This window comes from Festucalex cinctus, chromosome 1, assembly GCF_051991245.1.
Source record: "Festucalex cinctus isolate MCC-2025b chromosome 1, RoL_Fcin_1.0, whole genome shotgun sequence".
Taxonomy (NCBI): Eukaryota; Metazoa; Chordata; class Actinopteri; order Syngnathiformes; family Syngnathidae; genus Festucalex; species Festucalex cinctus.
The window spans coordinates 12,398,089-12,420,530 of record NC_135411.1 but is presented as its reverse complement, the minus strand read 5'-3'; the positions used below and the strand labels follow the sequence as shown (position 1 = coordinate 12,420,530).

Genomic DNA, 22,442 nt, shown 5'->3' with positions numbered 1-22,442 from the left:
TGTGGATTATTTACTTAATTCATGAGTGACAACCAGTGGTTCAGGAAATGAACGGCTATAGATTTCCATTGTATAAGTTGGGCAATTATCCTGAAAAACAGATGAGAGGAGCGATTGTGTTGTTTACAAACATGCACATGTGCCCAAGGTTGTCTAAGAGTTTTTGTACTGTGGATTATTTCGAGTCAGTCTGTTTATTTCCATTGTGCAAGGTAGTGTTATTGTTAACTGGCAACAGGGATGATCAGGTTTATCATACACATGCACATGTGAATATACTCAAGACTTTTTGGACTGTGTGAATTATTTCAAGCCATTGTGTTTTTTCCATTCTGCAAAGTGGCAGTTAAACAAGTAACTGGTGAAAGGAGGTGATTGCAATTCAATGTACAGTGCTCACCATTTAAAAAAAAAATATTTTTTTTTACTGTGGATTATTTCAAGTAGGGTAAGGTGACTGTTATCATCAGTCATGTTAATTGATAAAGTGTGTGACCAAGTGTGACGTGGACATTTTTAGGTGGATTATTTTTTGCATTCTATGTATTTCCATTCTGCAAGGTGCCAGTTATCCTGAAAAACAGATGAAAGGAGCGATTGTGTTAGTTATACACACGTAACCAAGTTTGCCCAAGAGTTTTTGGATTCTGTGGATAATTTCGAGTCGGCCTGTTTATTTCAATTGTGCAAGGTGGTGGTTAACGTGAATAAATGGTGAGAAGAGTGGTCACATTCAGCAGCACACACTAAGTGCATGCGTCATTGACCATGCCATGGCATTTGTTTTGGGTGTCATTTTTGTAGATTAATTTATTCTGTTTATTTCCATTGTGCTCGGTGTGGGTGGGTTATCTTGATTAATTAGCAGCAGGAGCAATCACGTTAATTATTCGCACAGGCGCAAGTCTAGGGGTGTTCTTGTATCTTATTTTTGTCTTTGTGGAAAATGGATTATTTTGGTGTTGGTCAAAGTGTCAGTAATTCGGAATAATTGGCAAAAGAAGCGGGCGGCACGGTAGTCGAGTGGTTAGCACGTCTGCTTCCCAGTTCTGAGGTCTCTGGTTCGAGTCCAGGCTCGGACCTTCCTGGGTGGAGTTTGCATGTTCTCCCCGTGCCCGCGTGGGTCTTCTCCGGGTACTCCGGTCACCTCCCACATTCCAAAGACATGCATGGCAGGTTAATTGGGCGCTCCGAATTGTCCCTAGGTGTGCGTGTGAGTGTGGATGGTTGTTCGTCTCTGTGTGCCCTGCGATTGGTTGGCAACCAGTCCAGGGTGTCCCCCGCCGACTGCCCAGAGCCAGCTGAGATAGGCGCCAGCACCCCCTGCGACCCTTGTGATGTATAAGCGGTCAAGAAAATGGATGGATGGATGGATGGTAAAAGAAGCGACTGCATTATTCATATCAGACATGCCTATGTTCTCGTGCTTACTATGGCCTTTTTTAATTGTGGATTATTTTTAGGTGTTCTGTTTATTGCCACTAGGCAAGGTGGAATTTACCATTAATGATTGGCAAGAGGCACAATCACTTTAATTGTATGCACAGTGCACACACGTGATCGAGTCTGAACAAGTGCGTCAGGTTTATTTTTTTATTTTTTATTTTTTTATTTGTTGTTGCTGTCCTCATCCAAAAGAGACCTAATGCTGCCACCCGCTGGCCGTAGTTGATTTTTTTATTTTTTTTGGGTTTACTTTCACAACTGAAGATTTTTCTCCCATTTAAAAAAAACATAGTTGATGACAATTCCGTCAATGGCCCTCCTTGTTTTTTTTCCAGTTGACAACAATTCAAGTCAAATGCACTCAAAGAGTTAATAGCACTATACGTACTAGGGGTGTTAAAAAAAAAATCGATTCGGCGATATATCGCGATACTACATCGCGCGATTCTCGAATCGATTCAATAATCGGCAGAATCGATTTTTTTTTTTTTTTTTTTTTTTTTTTTTTTTTTTTTTTTTTTAGGATTCACACCTTGAGCATGGAAGAATGTTATATGAACGGCACATTAAGCCTTAATATTTTTATTTTAATGCTGTTCAAACATGAAACAGATTACAACCTCTATAAGACTGAAATTTCAGATAAATAAATAATACATTTTCATATAAATCTTACACTCTACAAGCTTACTGATTAGTATTTTCTAAATATGAATGGAAAAAAAATCGCAACAATCGACTTATAAATTCGTATCGGGATTAATCGGTATCGAATCGTGACCATTCGTATCGGGATTAATCGGTATCGAATCGAATCGTGACCTGTGAATCGTGATACGAATCGAATCGTCAGGTACTAGGCAATTCACACCCCTAATACGTACATTACACTCTCCATTCAATGACTGGGGGAAAGATGGACTGTTTTTCATACTTTGTAGATTTTTTTTTTCCAAGTCGTTATTCATTTGTTTGGTTTTCATGAATGACTGAAAAGCGCATTTGTTGTACGAGTCATGTATTGCTCCTGCGTTCGTATTTACCTTGTGCTTTTTTGACTCTGTGGATTACTTCTAGTTGAGCATATGCTTGTCGTATAAGGGTTGATGGCGAGCGGGAGCACATCCCAGCCGACTTTGGGAACTAGTCAATCGCAGCGCAAACTTCGACATGCTAAACTTTGACATGCTAAGCTAACCCATGCTAACATGTATAACCGTGTTGTTTTCATGTTTATCAGTTTTTTTCTGACCAAGTGTGCTATGGTTTTTATTTTGTTGATTATTTGTAGAAAACAATGTAATGACTACTCTGCACAATTAAGTGTAAAGAATAAAGTACTTACTATTTGAAGGATGACTAGTACCAGTTGATGCATGTTGCATTGCAGCACAGATTGTCAGGACTTGACTTTATGGTGTCAGTTGTAGTGCGATGTGAGCCGCGGCGGATTGGCCTATGAACTGCGATGCTCTCGTGCGCGGCCAGGCGAGACCAGGCAATATCGGCGCCTGCGCTATCGCTCATCAGATAGCGGAGAGGCGCTCGCGCCGTCGAGGGGGTTTAATTACAGACGGAAGGTCACAGCTTCGGCGCTCTGAAACACTGATGCCTGATAGACGGAATTGATTGGAGTCAGCGCGTTCCTCTCGGGGTGCTGATATAAAGAATAACACACAATTAGCCGAGCGTGTGTGATACATTAGAAATGATTTAATAGACAATTTTTTTTTTATCTGCAAAAACCTGGATTGTATTGGACCACAGTGCTCTTTAAGCCTTCAGTTCAACATTCAGTGCGGTATTTTGCAACTTTGCCCATTTTGTGGATTAATTTTGCCCTCTTTCTGTTTATTGTGCAAGGTGGCAGACTGGCAGTTATAACGACTAACGGGGAAAATGTGCAACGGCATGGCATGTACCTGCGCGTGCCGGACGTTTTATTTACTCTATTGATTATTTATAGGTGTTGTTTATTTCTTTTCTACAAGTGGTGGCCATCATTAACTGGTGAGTGCAGCAATCATTTTAATCATACATACGTTTCGTGTGGCTGCGATTGGCTGGCAACCAGTTCAAGGTGTTCCCCGCCTACTGCCCGTAGCCAGCTGGCAGAGGCTTCAACACCCCCGCGACTCTTGTGGGGAATAAGCGGTCCCGAAATTGGATGGATGGACATTGTGAATGGGCATGCGACGGAGCGTGTTGTTGACTTTTTGTTTATTCTGTGGATTATTATTTCAGTTAGTTAGTTGTGTTAATGTGTTAATTTGCATATGCCACTGGCACTGATAGTAGCTTGCCGGCTTGGCTGGAAGAAAAACCACGAGTCTCCGCCCAGAAACATCCCGGAGAGGCCAAAACAAATCCTTCAGACTCTAACTTTAAGTACTGTTGGCGGGTATCGGCCCTCTCCATGAGTACCTGATACCTATTTAAAAACAATGTCGGCATCGGCCCAATACTGATACCTGGTATTTGAACTTGCTAATGATGATACTACTACTACTACTACTACTACTACTACTACTACTACTAATATAGTATATCAGGGTTTACATAAACAGTGTCCTGGTGGCCCGAGGTCACTGCATGGATGTAGTGGGTAACCGAAAGTTCAGTGACTCTGGTCTAATGCTGTCGCTATTGAATATTTTTAGAACTGATTAATATATCATTAATCAATCCTTGCATTTACTGTACTATTCAGCACACCACCACTCGGGTTGTTTTTACACTCGAGTGGCTAAACAGCCATTCTAACATGGGCTATTCAGTCCAGAGCGTGAAGGACAAAGGCTGATCAAATGGACAGCCGCGGAGCGCATAATTGGACGGCGGTGGCCTTAAGCCTGAAAGGCCAGAAAGACGCAAGTGGTTTAAATGGAGCCGGAGCCATGAGTGTTCGACTTTTTCCACTCCTCTGAGCTACCATCCTCCTTTTCTTCCGCCAAAGGTCTTCATTTACTCCTTTGCTCTGCTGCCAAATGAGCAGCTGGATCAGAGGCGAAGACTTCGCATCAGCGGGGGTCTTGGCTCCAGACGGCACTTTTGCCTGACAGTGGTACAGCATTAGAAATTGATACTCTCATATGGAGGTTTAACTCTGATTGGGACGACTTCTGGGGAATCCGAAATTTCCGTTTACCTTGGGAGAGTTCTGCAAATCTTTGAAGGCAAATTCAGTGAAGTTCCTGACTTAGTAGGTATAATTTTCAATAAATGTTTTTATTAAATGACTCGTGCGACTTTTGCGGGCTTTTGAGACTTTTAACCATTCTCATGAGACATTGGCCGGACATACGAGATTTCAGTAAATCTCATGAAAATCTTGCAAGGTTCTAACAATGAAGTTTTCTGATGTAAGAGCTCCAAAAAAAATCAAAAAAAAAAAATCAGTTGAATTCCAATTTGGATGACATTAATCTTGTGAGACTAAAACAAATCTTATGAGAATCTTGCACTTCCGCAATTCTTGAATGGTTCTTATATATATGTAAGTTCTGTATGGCTAAAGCCAACTTTTCATGAAATTTTCTGTTGAAGTTTGGTTTATATGACTTTGGGGGTATTCAATACTTGTAACAAATCTCATGAGACTTCAACAAATTTTGTGAGACGTTCACATGGCTTGAAAGGGATCAATGAAGTTTTGTGTGACTTAAGAAGCATGTTTTTGTTGAAACTTGAAGTTAAACTCGGGTTTGTATAACTTCTGGGGTTTTAGAAAATTCTGCAAATCTTGTAAGACTTAATCAAATCCCATGAGACTTTCACATGGCTTGGAAGGGGTCTATCAGTGAAATTCTGTGTAACATTAGAAGCATGTTTTTTCTCAAAATTTTCAGTTGAACTCTGATTTGTACTGCTTCAGGGGTTTTAGAAACTTCTACAAATCTCTTTAAGACTTCATCAAATCTCATGAGACTTTGACATGCTTGGAAGGGGTCAATCAATGAAGTTCTGTGAGGTAGTAGATGCGTATTTTCCCCAAAATGTTAAGTTAAAGTCTGGTTTGTATGACTTAAGGAACATTCAAGACTCCAGCAAATCTTGTGAAATTTCATCAAATCTTGGAATCAATGATCCATCCATCCATCCATTTTCTTGACCGCTTATTCCTCACAAGGGTCACGGGGGGTGCTGGCGCCTATCTCAGCTGGCTCTGGGCATTAGGCGGGGGACACCCTGGACTGGTTGCGGAATCAATGATGTTCTTTTATATTATTGTATTAAATCATCCAATTTTCGCAATGTTAAGTCATTTGCGACTTCAGCTATTGTTGTAAGGCCAACTAATCTTGTTAGGCATCAGCAAATTTTGGAATAACCAGTTCATGTAGTTCTGTGTGACTTTAGAAGTACATTTTCTCTAAAGTTTATGTTTGAACTTGTGGCTCTTGTTGTGCGATGACGTGCAACAACATGCAGGGCGAAGAGCAGCCGACGGATGTCTTTTCAAGAGCCGCAACCTCCTTCAGACCGTAAGACGGCTGAGAGGCAATTTAAGTGTTGTGCTCAAAGAGCCCTGTTGTGTTTTGTTCTCTCTTGAGTCCTGTTTCCCCTTCACTTGGCTCTTTTCATCTCTGTGCTGCTGCTTCTTTTTTTGTGCTCATTGCTGTTTTTATTTTTATTTTATTGCACTTTTTTTGCCTTTGTAGTAGTGTTGTTCCGATACCGTTTTTTGGCTCCCGATACCGATACCCAGCTTTGCAGTATCGTCCGATACCGATACCATGCCGATACTTAAGGTTTTTTTTTCCTCAACATGAAAAAGCTGTCCTGCGATTGGTTCAGAGCATTCAAGGGCCAATAGGATATCTTAGATCAGCATGCAGTGAACATGTCACATACCAGTGAATGTCGTACACCAGCAAGACACAAGATGCTGCATCCAAAATCCTATATTAGCATTGGAATTAATGGTATCGGCATGTTACTTGTGAGTAGTCACCGATACCGATACCACTGGTTTAATGCAGTATCGGCACCTCTGCCGATACCAGTATCGGTATCGGAACAACACTACTTTGTAGTTACAGTAGTACACACATGCATGGGCTTTGGTCAGTTAAATGTACCACTGACATTAAGTTCGGTGTTTATTTTTGCTCTTGAACATCATTCGTTTGGTGATCTTTTTTTTTTTTTTTATTATTAAGAAAAAACATGATTCTTTATGGGCGGCACGGTGGCTGACTGTTTAGCACATCCGTCTCCCAGTGCTGAGGATGCAAAATCGAGTCCAGGCTTCGGCCTTCCTGGGTGGTTGGTTTGCATGTTCTCCCCGTGCCTGCGTGGGTGTTCTCCGGATACTCTGGTCTCCTCCCACATTCCAAAGACATGCATGGCAGGTTAATTGAACACTCTGAATTGTCCCAAGGTGTGAGTGTGAGCGTGAATGGCTGTTCGTCTCTGTGTACCCTGCGATTGGCTGGCAACCAGTTCAAGGTGTCCCCCGCGTACTGCCCGGAGCTGGCTGGGATAGGCTCCAGCACCGCCACGACCCGTGTGAGGAGTAAGCGGTACAGAAAATGGATGGATGGATGGATGGATGGATGATTCTTTTATTTACAAGTGCCTATTTACTTTATATACAAGCGTACCTCTTCTACAATGTTGCAACATTTCTCAGTACTTTTTGTTAGTCTGGTAGGAAACAAGAGTTTTATTTTCAAGTCCTGTCAGGTCATAAGAGTTAAAGATGCAGTCTGCCGGATTCACTCAGGAAAATTCACTTTGTTAAATACAGGATGTACACACTTTAACTTTCTCTCAGTCTACACATCTGTTTTTATGTTCATCTTTGGTGGTGATCTTGTCCTAACCCCCCCAGCCTGTATTTTGCCATTTTGTGATTGTTTTGTAAACAGCGGGATGTTTCTGTGGAAAGACAGTGTTTACACCCCTCCAGCCAATCGCAGAGCGGGGGGTGGCGTGTCGCGGGGGGTGGCGTGTCGCAAACGGGGCCGGGCGAACTTGTCGGCTGTGTGACGTCACTCCCGCAGCAATTTGAAAGCACGCACTGATTTTGTTTTTTCTTCACTCACTCATTCACACACGTAAGCTTCTGTGAGTGAGTGAGTGAAAAAAAAAAATAATAATCCATGCGTGCTTTCAAATTGCCGCAGGAGTGACGTCACGCAGCTGACACGTTCGCCCGGCCCCGTTTGCGACAAAACAAACACAAAATGGCAAAATACAGGCTAGGGGGGTGGGGGTTTAGGACGAAATCAACACCAAAGATGAACATAAACACAAATGTGTAGACTGAGAGAAAGTTAAAGTGTGTACATCCTGTATTTAACAGGCGTTCCTAGCATTCGTAGAGATTCTCCAGCACGGTTACCTATTGAGAGAAAAACAAAACAAGGCAATATTGGAAGTCTCCATGATGACATATAATGTCGTCTACTCAACATTTAAATCTCTCCTTGTTTTCTTTTCTCACACTAGGTGACCCTAATATACCGCCATACTCTACTTTTAAACCACTGCCAACAACCAAGATAAAGTACAGTAGTTGATGTCATAGTTACTTTTGGGTGCTGTGTTGTTGTTGTCAGTGACATTTTGTCGGGCGCGCATGAGGGATTCACGGATGCGGACGGTAAACCGGCCTCTCCTTGCTTTAATGATCAGTGAAAGGTCAACGCGCGGCCGATGTGTCTGATTCATGTCATCTGGGCGGCGGCGTGTCTCAAGCTCGCTCGCCCGGGAAGGAAAAAGAATGGCGGCGTATCGGCCACGTCATTATTTGAAGTTACACACTGGTTGTGACGGTGGTTACATAACGGACGGACGGTTCGTTGGCTACAAGATCCCCACTGGAGAAGTTTATCGTTAGTGCTATAATGCTGCTAAACTGATCTGCACTAAATGGCTGCCCCCAGCCACATACTATCCTCAACATGCTGGGTAACATTTAGCTGTGGGTGTGTAAATGCGGTGACGTACCCGACGTCAAGTTATATTACAGCCTGACTGAAATTTAGTCATTGCAATCCTGCAGCATATTTTTGTTTTATAACAAAAAAATGACCCAATTCTTAAGCAACATGAAAATTACGTCTTTACCCTCCCCCCAAATCCCCCCTCCCTTTCATAACCCCCCCCCTCCTCACACAATTATTGTCATGATGTCGCTTTCACGACAGACTTGTAATCCTCCGGTGGGCTTTCAAAGAACTGACATTTCAGTATTTCAGTAACTCTTCTTGACTTGACTTGATTTGACTTGACTTGACTTAAGTAAGCCCGGCTAATGTTCAATTTTGAATTCAAGAAAAGCTTTAAACCCATATTTATTTACATGTTGTCATTTATCATGATCGCACTTCTTTATAGCTGTTGCATGGCAATACTTGGTTAGCCACCTCAATTGTAGGCTGTTCTAGCTAGCAGAGTTGAGAGCAAGCAAGCTTCCGTTGCTTCCGTCTGTCCCGCAGTGTTTTGCTGTGGGCTTGGGGGAGCTGAACTTGCCTCAAGCAAGATGTGCTCCAGACGATCAGGTGTAGACTGCCTGATGCATTTTTGATAAGGAGCAACTCAAGGTGGGGTCGGGGGGTGAGAGAGGGAGAGTGCAAGCGAGGAGGAATTTATCTGCATGTGGGTAAATGTTTTCTTTTTGCAATTTTCTTACAATAACGTCTCCTCAAGCTCCAGGCATGAGCCATAAACCTTAAAACGTTTTTGTTTTTGTTTTTTGTTTGTTTTTTTTACATCCCGATTGTTCTCGCTCGGATGAGACAAAATGTCATCTTCCTCATGAGTTGAGGACATACAATAAGCCTGAGGGCTCTGCTGAAAACATCTGCGAAATTCACTCAGGGAAGAGACTCACCGGCCACATCATTAGGTACACTGCTCTCTGGGGGGAGGAGGAGGGAGGGCGACAAGGGAAAAGGGACCGGGAGGCAGAGGAGGATGGGCGGGAGGAGGCGAGGAGGGAGAGGCGACGGGGGGGAGGAAGGGGGAGGGGAGAGGGAACCACGGGGCACACCGGAGGCCCACCCACCCCGAACCGCGCCGCCGGGCACGGAGCAGCGGACCGCGCCGGGACGGCACCGCCCCGGGCACCAGGGGAAGCACCCCAACACCGCACCCCACAGGGGGCCCAGGGAGCGGCCAAGACGCAACCGCCACCGAGCAGACAACGGGGGGGCAGAACCACCCCCGCCCGACCACAGGGGACGGCGTCAAGAAAATTGACCTAAGGTACACTGTCACGATCGATTGACCCCGGGTTTTCACCGGATGCGGTTGCGGTGCGGTTGCGGTGCGTTCCGGCGACGCAAGCAATTAGATTCCATTCATTCGAATGGTGCAGTTTACACCGCTTGCGGGTGCGTTGCGTGTCGACTGCGTCTCAGCTGCGGCGTGCCGCAGCCCTTCCGCAAGGATAGACCTATATTCTATTTTTGCCGGACGCCGCAGCGGTAGGCCTCCGGCAAATGGCAAGCTAGCACAAAACACATCGAGCAGGACAGGAAGACCGACGCAGTTTCAAAATAAATTTCCGGTTACCTTTCAGAATAAAACACTCGCCAGCTCCTATTTCGCAAGCTTTTCAGCAAAACGTGATGTGGGCGTCGCCGGGCCATGTGCTCATTCACGGTTTAGACACCAGCGAACATGGACGAGGAGAGGTTTATATTGGAGGTGGAAATCCACAAAATAATATATGACACGGCACATCCTTTTTATAAGGACAACCAAAAAAAGGATGCTGCATGGAATCTCATAGCAGAAGAAGAAGAAAAGGTTAAATCAAAAGAAGTCCACCTCTCTTTCTGCTTCTCTGTTGAGCACAGACTTTCTGTATGTTTGTCGTTGTGAAATGCCACATGATCGCGCGCGCGCGGTCCCGCGAGACACGTTGGGAAGTGGGCGGCGACGGAGCTGCCGGACCGCAGCTGTGCGGAGCCGGTGTGGATTGACAAAAAAATTGACCCGTCCGGAGCACGCAGTCAAGACGCACCGCAACCGCACCGCAACCGCATCCGGTGAAAACCCGGGGTGAGGCCTCATTCAGGGTTTTTCCTGGTTCAAACTAAGGCAGAGGTAGTATCACTCTGTGATGGGAAATTAAAAATTATATGAATACAAATTTGCCATTTATTTTTATGCCATTTTTTAACTACAATCATTAAAAATTCATCCACTCGTACATATTAACTTGTAAATATAGTTCAGCGTTGTTGTAAAACACTATGTTTATTGTATATACTGTGTTTTTATGACTTTGGCAATGGCTGGAGCGTGCCACCTCTCCCGAGCAACCAGGATCCATCATCAATTTCTTTTTTGGTACATTAAAGTTAAAAAAACAAAACAAAAGAAAGCTGTGTCTTCTTCGGTTGTTGCTTCAGAATCTTTCCGGTGCACTACTGTTGATATAGCGCCTCCATAATGGCGCAACACTGCAACTGCAGTTAAAATACGTTCCTGCCGAGCTCAACCAACACAGCTGGAGCGCTGTGTTGAGCGACATAAGTGGCTCAGGCTGGAGGTGTCAAGCTAATTAGGTAGAGGTGGCCGCCTGAGAATTTTGTACACAGGAAAAACCCTGGCCTCATCACATTCGCATTCACAACTATGGGCAATTTACACTCAAGTAAAGATGACTTGACTTGACTCAAGCCTTCAATGAACCTGAACACCTGACTATCTTACATCTAAGATTGTCCTAGAAGATTATCCATTGGTCTGATAGAAACAAGCTGTCATGTGCTGAAGGTTGGATCCCAAAGTACAGACACAAATAAGATTTGAACTATTTATTCACATCGAGAGGCGCGGAACAAACTTGACTAGACGAGAAACAAAGAGATTTGCACAGAGGTACAGTGGTAACAGAAGTAATAATCCGACAAAGACACACACTTCTCAGGAGGCTTATATAGACAAGGAATCGATCTGATTGGTCGTGGCTCGACATGTGGGTAACAGGACTGACATGGAATTATCTGATTGGCTGTTGACCAGGTAAAGGGATTAAAAATTCTTGACATCACATAGCCCTTGACATCACATAACATCACATAGCCTAAAACCAGTTGAAACTAGATGCTAGTTACATCAGTTCAAAACAGACACTAGTTACATCAGTACATAACAGACACTTGATGTCGGTCATGAACCCAACTTAACAGGTCATGAACTCAAACTTAACCCTGGCGTGACCCCAGACATGACACAAGCCAGGTTGACATCTTAAAGATTAAACTTCATCAGTATTTATGACCACAATTTTTTGTGTTTGTAATGATTCGGGAGAGCGGACCTTGAACGAACTCATTTGTTAACACTTGCAACCGTTTGCTCCCTCAATGGACACGGGCTTTACTCATGTTGTGCTTTGCCATATTTTGCATTGACTGCGGAGATTAGCATAAAATGTCATCATTAAAGTGGAAGTCAACCTTAAATATTGTTATATGTGACCTCACTAGTTTTAAATATGACATTTTGATTATTACATTGGTGGAATATGAGTGATGAAGCAAAATCCAGCCATTTTTATCCATCTCAGGGGGCGGCCATTTTGCCACTTGCCGTCGACTAAAGATGACATCACAGTTGCTCACAGCTCACCTGTTTTCTGAAGCTGATCTGTGATTGGTTGTCACCTGAGCAACATTGATGTCATCTTTAGTCGACAGCAATTAGCAAAATGGCCGCCCCCTGAGATGGATACAAATAGCTGGATTTTGCATATTCCACTCAGGCAATAAGAACCAGAATACCATATTTAGACCAGTGGGGCTGCGTAGAACATTGTTATTGTAAAGAAAAATAACATCTAACATCATGAATATTGACTTTAAAATGTGCCACTATTGAAGCCTTCAATATCAGTACGAGGACACGGTTTGTTCCTTTTTGGCTCCCAGCATATGTTTGACCAACATTATGAATTATGTACTGGCACAAATGAGCAGTCTGTCCACTGCTATGTCTGCAGCCCAATTAAAAATTCAAGATACAGATGTTTTACAGGTGCTGCTAGTTTTATGTTGGCTCCACACTGGAAAGCAGGCTCTGCTCTCCTGGTAACAGCAGAGAGTGTCTGTGACATTGTCAATTAGTTTCTCTTCTCTACAGTATAAAATGCTTTTACAGTATAAAATGCTCTTACAGATTTGCTCGAAAACTTTGGGTTTTCTTTTAGAATCAGTATGTTTTTGGCATATTATGCTACAATATTCTTAAACAAATGTGGGCCAGGCTGCCAGCAGATGACATTTGTCAGTGAGCACGATAAGGAGAGGGATGTGCAATTAGTCAATTATTACACTCCACAATTACAAAATCGGCAGTCGTAAACAAAAATAAAAGATTGTTAATTTTGAGTTGTTTAAAATTATATATTTGCACCTTTTTTTTTTATTTTAAAATGACTAATTTAATAAATCTTGTTTTGTCCAAAAGGAATTTGCATAATTAGTGTTTCAAAGAAATGTATTTGTCTTAATACTTTTTACATCTTTAAACATTTTCTTGTTTTGTACCAAAAAAAAAAATCTCCTAATTGTGATTTTAGTATTACCAAATTAATTGTGATTAATATTTTCTTCATAAAGCAACCCTAGATAAGGGGATTTTTTTTCCCAAAACAAGTTTATATAATGTTTTCATGTTTTACAAATCATGAGTACTGTACATCCAGATGAAAGTGCAGCAAGGCAAACATTTTATATTAAAAATGAAAAACAACAACAATTTTCTTATTCATGTGGGGCACTGTACATATGGCTATCATAAATAATTTGAGGATGCTATTTTTTTATTTATTTTTTTGACAGTGTATGAGGACAAGTACTTACATCTGAGTACTCATAAGATGCACGATAATGCCAATATGGCATTATCACTACCAAAGTTGTGATGTCTGAGTTTAATCAAATCTTGATCAAAACCTTACATTTTTCATGAACACCCCATGATATGTTTATAGTATTGGTGTCTTAGTATCGGAGCATTTTTATAGATCTGAGTAGGAGCACAGATGTACATGTGGATTTAGTAGTTCTTTGACGGGGTTGTGGGGATGTTTGGTGGGTGGGTCCAGAAAAGCCTGGCGCTCCGCCAGGCCTATAAAGCACTGAAGGGAAACCCTGCACACTAAACAACAGTTGAAGTGGGGATAGTCCTGTACTGCGGGAAAAAAGTTGGCGAAAATAGCTTTTGTTGCCATGACAACCAGGGTCAGGACTATGGGGGTTGCTATGACGTGAGCAGCTATTACTTGTGTGGAGGAACAAATTGAGCAACCATAAAGGCAGGTACAGCATGGGTTGTATTTTCACCCATGAAGACAGCGCTTCATCACCAAGCCTCTGAATTACACTTGTAATTTAGTGTAGTGGGTCTGCTTACATTTACAGAGAGACAGACACTCCTGACATCCCACCTATTTAAATACAAGCCATTAAAGCCAGTTTTCTTTAATAAGTCTCCTATAAGTGTGCACTTGTATGTGTGTATGCGTTAGGGGTGTGAATTGCCTAGTACCTGACGATTCGATTCGTATCACGATTCACAGGTCACGATTCGATTCGATACCGATTAATCCCGATACGAATTTATAAGTCGATTGTTGCGATTTTTTTCATTCAAATTTAGAAAATACTAATCAGTAAACTTGTAGAGTGTAAGATTTATATGAAAATGTATTATTTATTTATTTATCTGAAATTTCAGTCTTATAGAGGTTGTAATCTGTTTCATGTTTGAACAGCATTAAAATAAAATATTAAGGCTTAATGTTCCGTTCATATAACATTCTTCCATGCTCAAGGTGTGAATCCTAACCCGAAGTCAGACGTTTTGTTGAATGTTTTTCCATTAAAAATGGAAGTTTAAAAATCGATTCACACACACACACACACAAAAGGCAATGATGATAAGACGTTGAATCGGTAAGACTACCGAATGAACAATTCTGAGCTCTTAAAAAAAAAAAAAAAAAAAAAAAAATCGATTTTTTTTTTTATTGAATCGATTCGAGAATTGCGCGATGTAGTATCGCGATATATCGCCGAATTGATTTTTTTTTTAACACCCCTAGTATGCGTCCATATAATATATGTAATTGATATGTAGATTAGGGCCCGCCTGATATGCATTTTTTGAGGTTGATGCCGATACCGATTTTTGGCAGAAAAAATGACCGATTACCGATTAATTTGCCAATTATTTATTATATATATATATATATATATATATATATATATATATATATATATATATATATATAATGCATACTTGAAAGGACTGACAAAATAAAAACAATAATAAATTAAAATAAGAATAGAATAAACTAAAACAATAGCAACTGAAAACCCCCCCCAGTAAGAATAAATATGGACTGTTCATGTGCATTTTGGCCTCTTGGGGGCAGTGTGGTGCCGTGCATCCATGGCGTACACACTTAAAGTGAGTACAGAAGAAAGTTGCAATTGCATTCTATTAAAATAATAATCGTTTTTCACACATTGGGAAGAATTTGTGCCTTTGAGTAGTATTATCTCATCTGTGGTTATGGTGTGAATATGCGCTTTTTGGAGGAAAAAAAAAACACTCCCGAAGTCGATGCTAACTTCCTGTTAGCATTTGCTAACTTTCTGTTTAATTTAGGCTAGCGATGTTTTAAAAACGAAGCAAGTTTTGTATTAAATATACAGTGGATGTGATTCTTAACATTGGTTATTTAGTTTTACAGTTAACTCCAACTGCGGTGTCATTAAAGGACGCTTTGGGACAACAGAATAAGCAGAATAACATACGCTTACACACTTGCTTGTCAGTAATGCTACGCAAGCAAAATGGTGCATTCAAGGTAGTTTCACAGCGTTGGAAACTTCGGTTTTCTTCGATAACGGTAATCATTGGGCCAATTGGCCGATTGTTTTGGCCGATGTTTGAAGGCCAATAATCGGCCGATTATAATCGGCGGCCGATTAATCGGTCGGGGCCCTAATGTAGATTGACATAGAATGTGAATGTGAAATAATTTCTATAACGTGTCATTCCAGCTCTTTACGTTCTCATTTTTACTGGTGATCAAATTTGCGTGTGTGCGTGTGTGTGTGTTGGCTTGGGATAAAATATTGCAGCTGCGCGCGAGGCATCTATTACATTTATGTGACAAGAGCAGAAATGATGAGAGAACTGCATGAAACATTTCCTTTCCGACGCTCCTTCAGCTTGAATTAAACTCTCCAATTTAAAGCCTTGACCCGAGCGAGCGACTGCACTCGACTGATTTGATTCACACACACACGCCTACACGCACACATACAGTGTATATGCACACACCATCGCTTAATCCTTTTCGCCTTCTGAGATCTGCTGCGCCGTGCCCCTTCCTAGACATAACATTGCACTTAAGTTTTAGAGAATACACGCCGTCGAGAGAGTCGCCGACGCAATTGTGTCAACGTCACGATGGAGCCCTGGCGAGTTATTTAAATGTGAATACCGCAGCTGCATAAAAGGAGATAAAGTTAAACACTTGGAGAGGCCATCTTTTTTTGTTACTGCGTGTAGTTGAAAAAATATATAAAAAAAAACAACAACTTTGGCTTCATATTGGCTCTCAATCTTTTGCAAAGTTTTTATTGACATTCAAATGCATAATCTGGCTACTTCACTCATAGGGCACTTATTTAGGTATATATCAGAGCTGACTGATTAATAGGCCATCCGATGAAATGGGCCAATTATGGCTCTTCGGTTATCGCCAAAATAATTATTAATAATGAATAATAACATTCATTGTATATTTTCCACGAGGATAAAAATCCTATAGAAGAAGAGAAGAACAGAGAAAACAAATAAACATATATTGAATAAAAAGAAAAAATCCATGAATATGCAAATCTGCAGGTGCAGAATTGCGACTAACAAGGGCTCAAAGTAATTTTAATTTGTAATATCACCATTCACCACTAGATGTCAGACATGTCTTAATGGCTCTTACAGTAGGTCTGATACTGCCCTGTATGTCAATGTGAGTAGGCATAATATTTATTTATTTATTTTATTTTTATTTTTTTTGCAAATTTGAAATTATATTCAGGAAAAACAGTAAGTCATTAATATTACAATTTTGAGTGAGTTCATATTTGTAAAAACTGAGTCTTTAAAAATGCAGATTAACATTCAATATAAGTTTTATTTTTTATTTTTTCACAAATCTGCAAAAAAAAGAAGAAGCCAAAAACGTATAGGAAAAAAAAAAACAATCCATGAATTGCGTTAGGAGTGTGACGATATATCAATATCGCGATAAATCGTGATACTTTGCCTACGCAAGTATCGTGATATTTGTCATTAATAAACAGCCACTCTTAACGGCTCCATTGATCATGACTTCTTGAGCAATTACTTGGCAGGCCACTAGGGGGAGTGCCTCGTAAGAGTGGTGGGGAAATGGATGGAAGTCTTCAGGCAAAGAAGACGCATCAGCTTAGTTTATTATTATTATTATTATTATTATTATTATATTATTTATTGTATTATTATTTTGTATTATATATATATATATATGTATATATATATATATATATATATACATATATTATTAATTTAGATTTTTATTATTTTATGAATTATTTTTAATTATTCATTATTATTATTATTTATTTTATGATTAGTTTTTTCATAGATTATCGTGGATTTATTACCTGACCAATATATCGATTAATTGTGGTATCGGCATATCGCGAGATAATCGTTATCGTGAGCCTTGTATCGCGTATCGTATCGTTTCGTGAGGTACCCAGAGGTTCCCACCCCGATGAATAGTACATATCCACAGTATATATATGGTGGCCCACTGTATCACAAATTCAGCTTTTACAAGGACTATGCTCACTTTAGATTGACACTGTCATGTTAATTTAATTAACATCTTTAATGTCACTGAATCATATTGAGAACATGCAACTACTGCCCAAGTCATTTTTGTTTTCAGCACACAAGCAAAAAAAACAACAACAAATTGAACAAACCAGAAGTCCAGTTGACTTGATTCAACCTTTATTACTATGACCTGGATTTAAAAAAAAAAATCTGCACAGTTGTATTTTTTTATTCATATTTTGACAGCAAGTTAAAAATAGCAGCCAATTACACTAACAACATGTCAATTCACTTTAGTGGCTACCAAATAATGGTCTGAACGATTTCATTTCCATTGTAAATGTGTTTGACATGACAGCCTATGCCTCAAGCTTCATTTCCACATGAATTGTATAATCTTGGCGTTTTATTTAAAATGCATGCGGCATTTAAGAAAAGACCTTTTGGACCCTTTGGAGAATATGAACCACAGCCATTTGTTTCATTATGAAATCCATCCTTCCTTACTGTCTTAAACTCTCAATTTGACAGAATAATTTTTCTGCTCCACTTTCAAACAATATAGTTGCTCCATTATGAAGTTTTAGCTGAACGATTTAGAGCAGCGGTCCTCAACCGCGGTCCTCAAGTACTCCTATCCAGCCTGTTTTCCATCTCTCCCGCAGCCAACCCAGGTGTTTCAAACGATTAGCTAATCAGCAAGCTCGCATGAAGCCTGATAACGATCCTCAGGTGTGTTTCCGAAAGAGACATGGAAAACAGGCTGCATAGGCGTACTCGAGGACCGGGGCTGAGAAACAGGGCTTGAGAATTGTCAAAAACAAAGATTCCTAACAGGAAAGCCTGAGCCAAGATTCACCGAGTTGCTCAGCTGCTTTGTTTGTACGAGTTAGAGCAGTGGTTTCCAAACTACGGCCCGGGGGCCATTTGCGGCCCGCCGTCCATTTTTTAGTGGCCCGCGACATATGCTAAAAATGGCATTTGACTCAGTTCAAATAAAATAAAAACAAAAATGTTTGGAGATGGTCAAAGGAAGAAGGGAGGGTGTCGGAAAACACGGGTTCTATTAAAGGTTATTTTAGTTAACTAAAACTAATGAAATAACTAAAACTAAAATTCAAAAAACAATTTCACGAAATAAAATAAAAACGAAAATGCTTTTTAAAAAAACGAACACTAACTGAAATTACATTTTATGTTTGCAAAACTAACTAAAATTATAATTATAGCAAAAATGTACTTCATTTTAGTCTTTGGTGTGATTTTTAGTAGATTTATTTTGATTTTAACCGGAATAATGATGTTTGAAAGTATGTCACACAGAAGTGACGTCATCTAGCAGCAGCCAATAGAAAAGCACCTCCAGATGACATTGCTCCCATGGTGTTTTTTATATATTGTGCACAAGTAATACATAAAAAAAACTAACTAAAACTAAACTAAAACTAAGCATTTCATAAAGAACTAAAACTAATAAAAAACTAACAGAACCACCCTGAAAACTAATAAAAACTAACTAAAATGAAAAATTCTAAATTCTAAACTATAATAACCCTACTGCCATATTACAAATAAAATTGTTTATATACACTGTAGCATTTTTCAAAATATGCAAAAGCACAAGTAGATTATTTGTACAATTTTTCGGACTAAACACAATTTATCTTCATAACATTATATGGCCCTTGCATCCTTCGGATTTTCTGTATGTGGCCCTCAAATGAAAAAGTTTGGACACCCCTGTGCTAGAGTGATACAACCAAGCTGAAGCTACTTCGGAGTTGGAAAATCAATCAGATCCGTTGCACAAACATATGTGAGTGAATTCTTCGCGCGAGACTGCACTTCATTTTTGTATTAATGGATTAAAAAGATTAAAAAGAGTCAAAACAGAGAGTTACAGTAAGTTAAAAGAATTCTCTCCGTGAAATTCCCTGCTGACCTTTTCGTGGGGCTAATAAAAGGATTGTAATGCAACTGTTGTGTGGAACAAAGCGAAATGCCAACAAATACAAGATGTTAGAAAAAAAAGCACATCACTTGATAAGTTTTCTATTTACAATGATGTTATCTGAATGAGAAATATTCAAAATTGTGAATTGAAATACATTTTCACACTTTAAATCACATCATGTGACCTGTGGTTGCATCTGTTTACATGTGGTGCATCTTTAACAGCACTTGTATGCGATCAAATGATGACACGAATGCGGGCTTCATCATCATGAGGACCTCTGGAAAAGTTGTTTTCACCGTAGTACATTTAATGACTTCATTCCTCCGCTTCTCGACCAAGTTTTTAATGAAGAGGTTTCTCCTGCTGAGAGACAAACAAGCCAGCAGTGTGGAGTTTGGAAGAAGAGGAAAGCTCGTTTTTACCTTACAACAACAACAACTGCGGGGATACCATTGTTCTCATCCTTGTTTTGTCGAGGAGGAATCATTTCCACTGACCTTTTTTTGTCTGCCACTGCCAGCAGGCTAGCTGAACGAGTAATGAATGGGCAGTGGAGACGCTTTCTTTGTAAAGATGGGCTTTGTATGTGGGGGAAATTAGATTCTGGATGTGGGGGAGGACACTTGAGAAAGTGTCTTAAAAGTTTTTTTTTTTTTAATTGCTTTTTACCAAAACCCAAGCACTTATTTTAACCAAGTACATATATACGATAATAAAGGGGTCCGATTTCTTTCTTTTTTTTTTTTTTTTAACGAGATCAGCTGCATTGAAGAGAATGATATATTTCTTGGGCCACTGTTAGCTGGGTTCCGTTATTATGATAAAGAAAATGGTAAATATTAGGACATATAAAGTTAGCAGTGTTGGAACACGGCCAGCAGTGGCCGGAAACGGTGCTGATGTGTGGAAATCCGGAAGTTAGAACTTGGGGCAACTACCCCATTAGCATTAGAATATAGCTAAGTTGCATCATTATTCACAAATCTATTTAGAATAGTAATTGAGCTTTTTTTTTCTACATGGTCCTGCTTGATCTCGTTTGCTCTGCTGCCACCTGCTGGCCGTTTGTGTAATAACTACCATTTCTTCAAGCGTTCTTTGCAGTTGAGAAGCTGCATCAAAGCCTTCTGTATGCTCTAGCATAAAAAAAAATAAATAAAATAATAATAATGTATAAATACATCTTTGGGACACTTAAAACATTTAAAATAGAACGCATTTATACGTTTTTGGGAACAAATGAGTTGAAAAGCAAGTGAGATTCTTATCGTTTGATTTGACTGTTTTACTTTTTCTCCCTCTAGGTGCCTGAGACCACCATCCAGAAGGTCCACGTGACCACGATCCCAGACGGCATCGGTCACCAACGGGCTGACCGGTTGCCGGGACCCTGTGACGATGTTTTTATTCATCTGAATGGCCGACAGCTGCCATTGGAGCAGGAGCACATATCACATTGCCTTATATCTAAGATAACGCTTATCATCGTTGGCTGAGCGCGTCGAAGTTCGTCTGGAATCAATTCTGATCAAGGTTTGTTAGATTGGCAGTCATGCAGGGAAGTGTCGGGATTGCTGAGAATTGCTTTGGAGCCGCCCGTCCTTCCCATGACCAATGCGTTTGTGGTGAACTGCATCTTCTTTAGTATTCTAGTACATTGGGATATCGACCTCAAGGCCGTCGCGATGAGCGCATGACTGTAGCCGCGCCACGCCAACGGTCGCTCGTCGTCCTCGGCCATGACCCGGCTGATGTTGGGCCGAACTCTGGAGCGCATCTGCAAGGGTGTCCTGTTCCTCTGCCTGCTCCATTTTCTTATCATGATGATCCTTTACTTCGACGTCTACTCGCAGCGCTTCGACCTCTTCAGCCGCTTCAACAACGGGCGCAACGGCTCCCGGAACAACGCCAGCGGGCATCATTTTTACTTCTACAACATCTCCAGGTCCAGTGCTACAGTGGCTAGCTACCTGGCCGCCGCCGAGCAGGTGGGGCCCACCGCGCAGCCCCAAGCCAATCGGACGCCTGCGCCCAAGCCTCTGCCGCCATGTCCTGAAAATCCTCCTGGCTTGGGTGAGTCAAGAATTCCCTATACTCTTAACTCTTTGACCGCCAAAAACGTTTAATAACGTTTAGTAATCACGATGTATGCCGCCATAAACGTTAAGTGACGTCAACTACTTTTTTTTTTTTTTTTTTGTGTGAATATATCGGTGATCAGTGCAACATCCAAGTGCAGCGCAGCCGGGTCAATGAGTTGTGAAATCAAAAACACCCACTAACTATGGCCAGCAAATATCAGCGGTAGCTGCTTGGGCCCTAACTAGAGCTGCGAATTACAATGAAACATGACGCAATTTGATGAAATAGAACGTTTTCAAGGCTGACGTGAATAATCAAAGCCTTTGTAACATTAAACCTAATTTGACGGAGCGTCACTAAACAAAAAATATTAGTATCAAAGTCACTGTTGTGGAGAAAATGTATCTTTTCTTTTCAATTTTCGCTCAGTATCACTCAAATGACCTATTTTCAAATGGTGATTACTAAAGAACAGAATAAGGTAGAAACATACTTTTTATCTAATGAAGGAATGGAATGCCATCTTTCATGTGGTACCCATGTTGTATATGTAGTAAAAGGACACAATATTCTGTTTGCTTCGAAAAATGAGTTCAAATGCTCGAAATCCGCTGGCATTGGGGGTTGTTTCTTGATAACGTGTGGCAGTAAAAGAGTTAACTGTCAATGTCATGTTAGCAGTTTTTTAAATTCAGCCTTTGTCAGGCCTGGTCTGGCCCGGCGGGACGACCGGGAAATTTCTCGGTTGGCCGCTAGGGGGCTCTTTTTATTTCGGCCAGCAGGTTTGTTTCAAAATCAGCAAATAAAGTGCTTTTGGTAGACTGAGTAATGAACATGGAGCCTTGCTGGGCAGCCAACACGACAGCCAAACAATACGCTCTGTCCGAGCGTCCAGACTTAACACAGCGTCAGGAGGCGAAGTCAAAACTGAAGTCAGATAGCAGATAAAGAAAGTGGCAAATTGCACCACAATACATAAAAGACACATTATCGTGTATAATATAGTGTGTAAATAATGGTCCAACGCATGTTTGGCTGATCATTTTTCTATTAGTAATTTAATGTTGTGGTATTTGTATTTGTTGGG

At 40.7% G+C, this 22,442-nt stretch overlaps 1 protein-coding gene across 3 annotated transcripts in view; it reads left to right on the top strand.

The window, feature by feature from the left end:
* b4galt2 (UDP-Gal:betaGlcNAc beta 1,4- galactosyltransferase, polypeptide 2) overlaps positions 1-22,442 on the top strand; it is a 95,942-nt gene that overhangs the window by 1,785 nt on the left and 71,715 nt on the right. For 2 of the 3 annotated variants that reach the window (XM_077517162.1, XM_077517163.1), the window contains exon 2: positions 20,578-21,346. In XM_077517162.1, the coding sequence (XP_077373288.1) occupies positions 21,013-21,346 (334 nt within the window). In that variant the 5' untranslated portion in view covers positions 20,578-21,012. The remainder of the gene's footprint in view (positions 1-20,577; positions 21,347-22,442) is intronic. The other variant, XM_077517172.1, reaches the window with a different exon arrangement.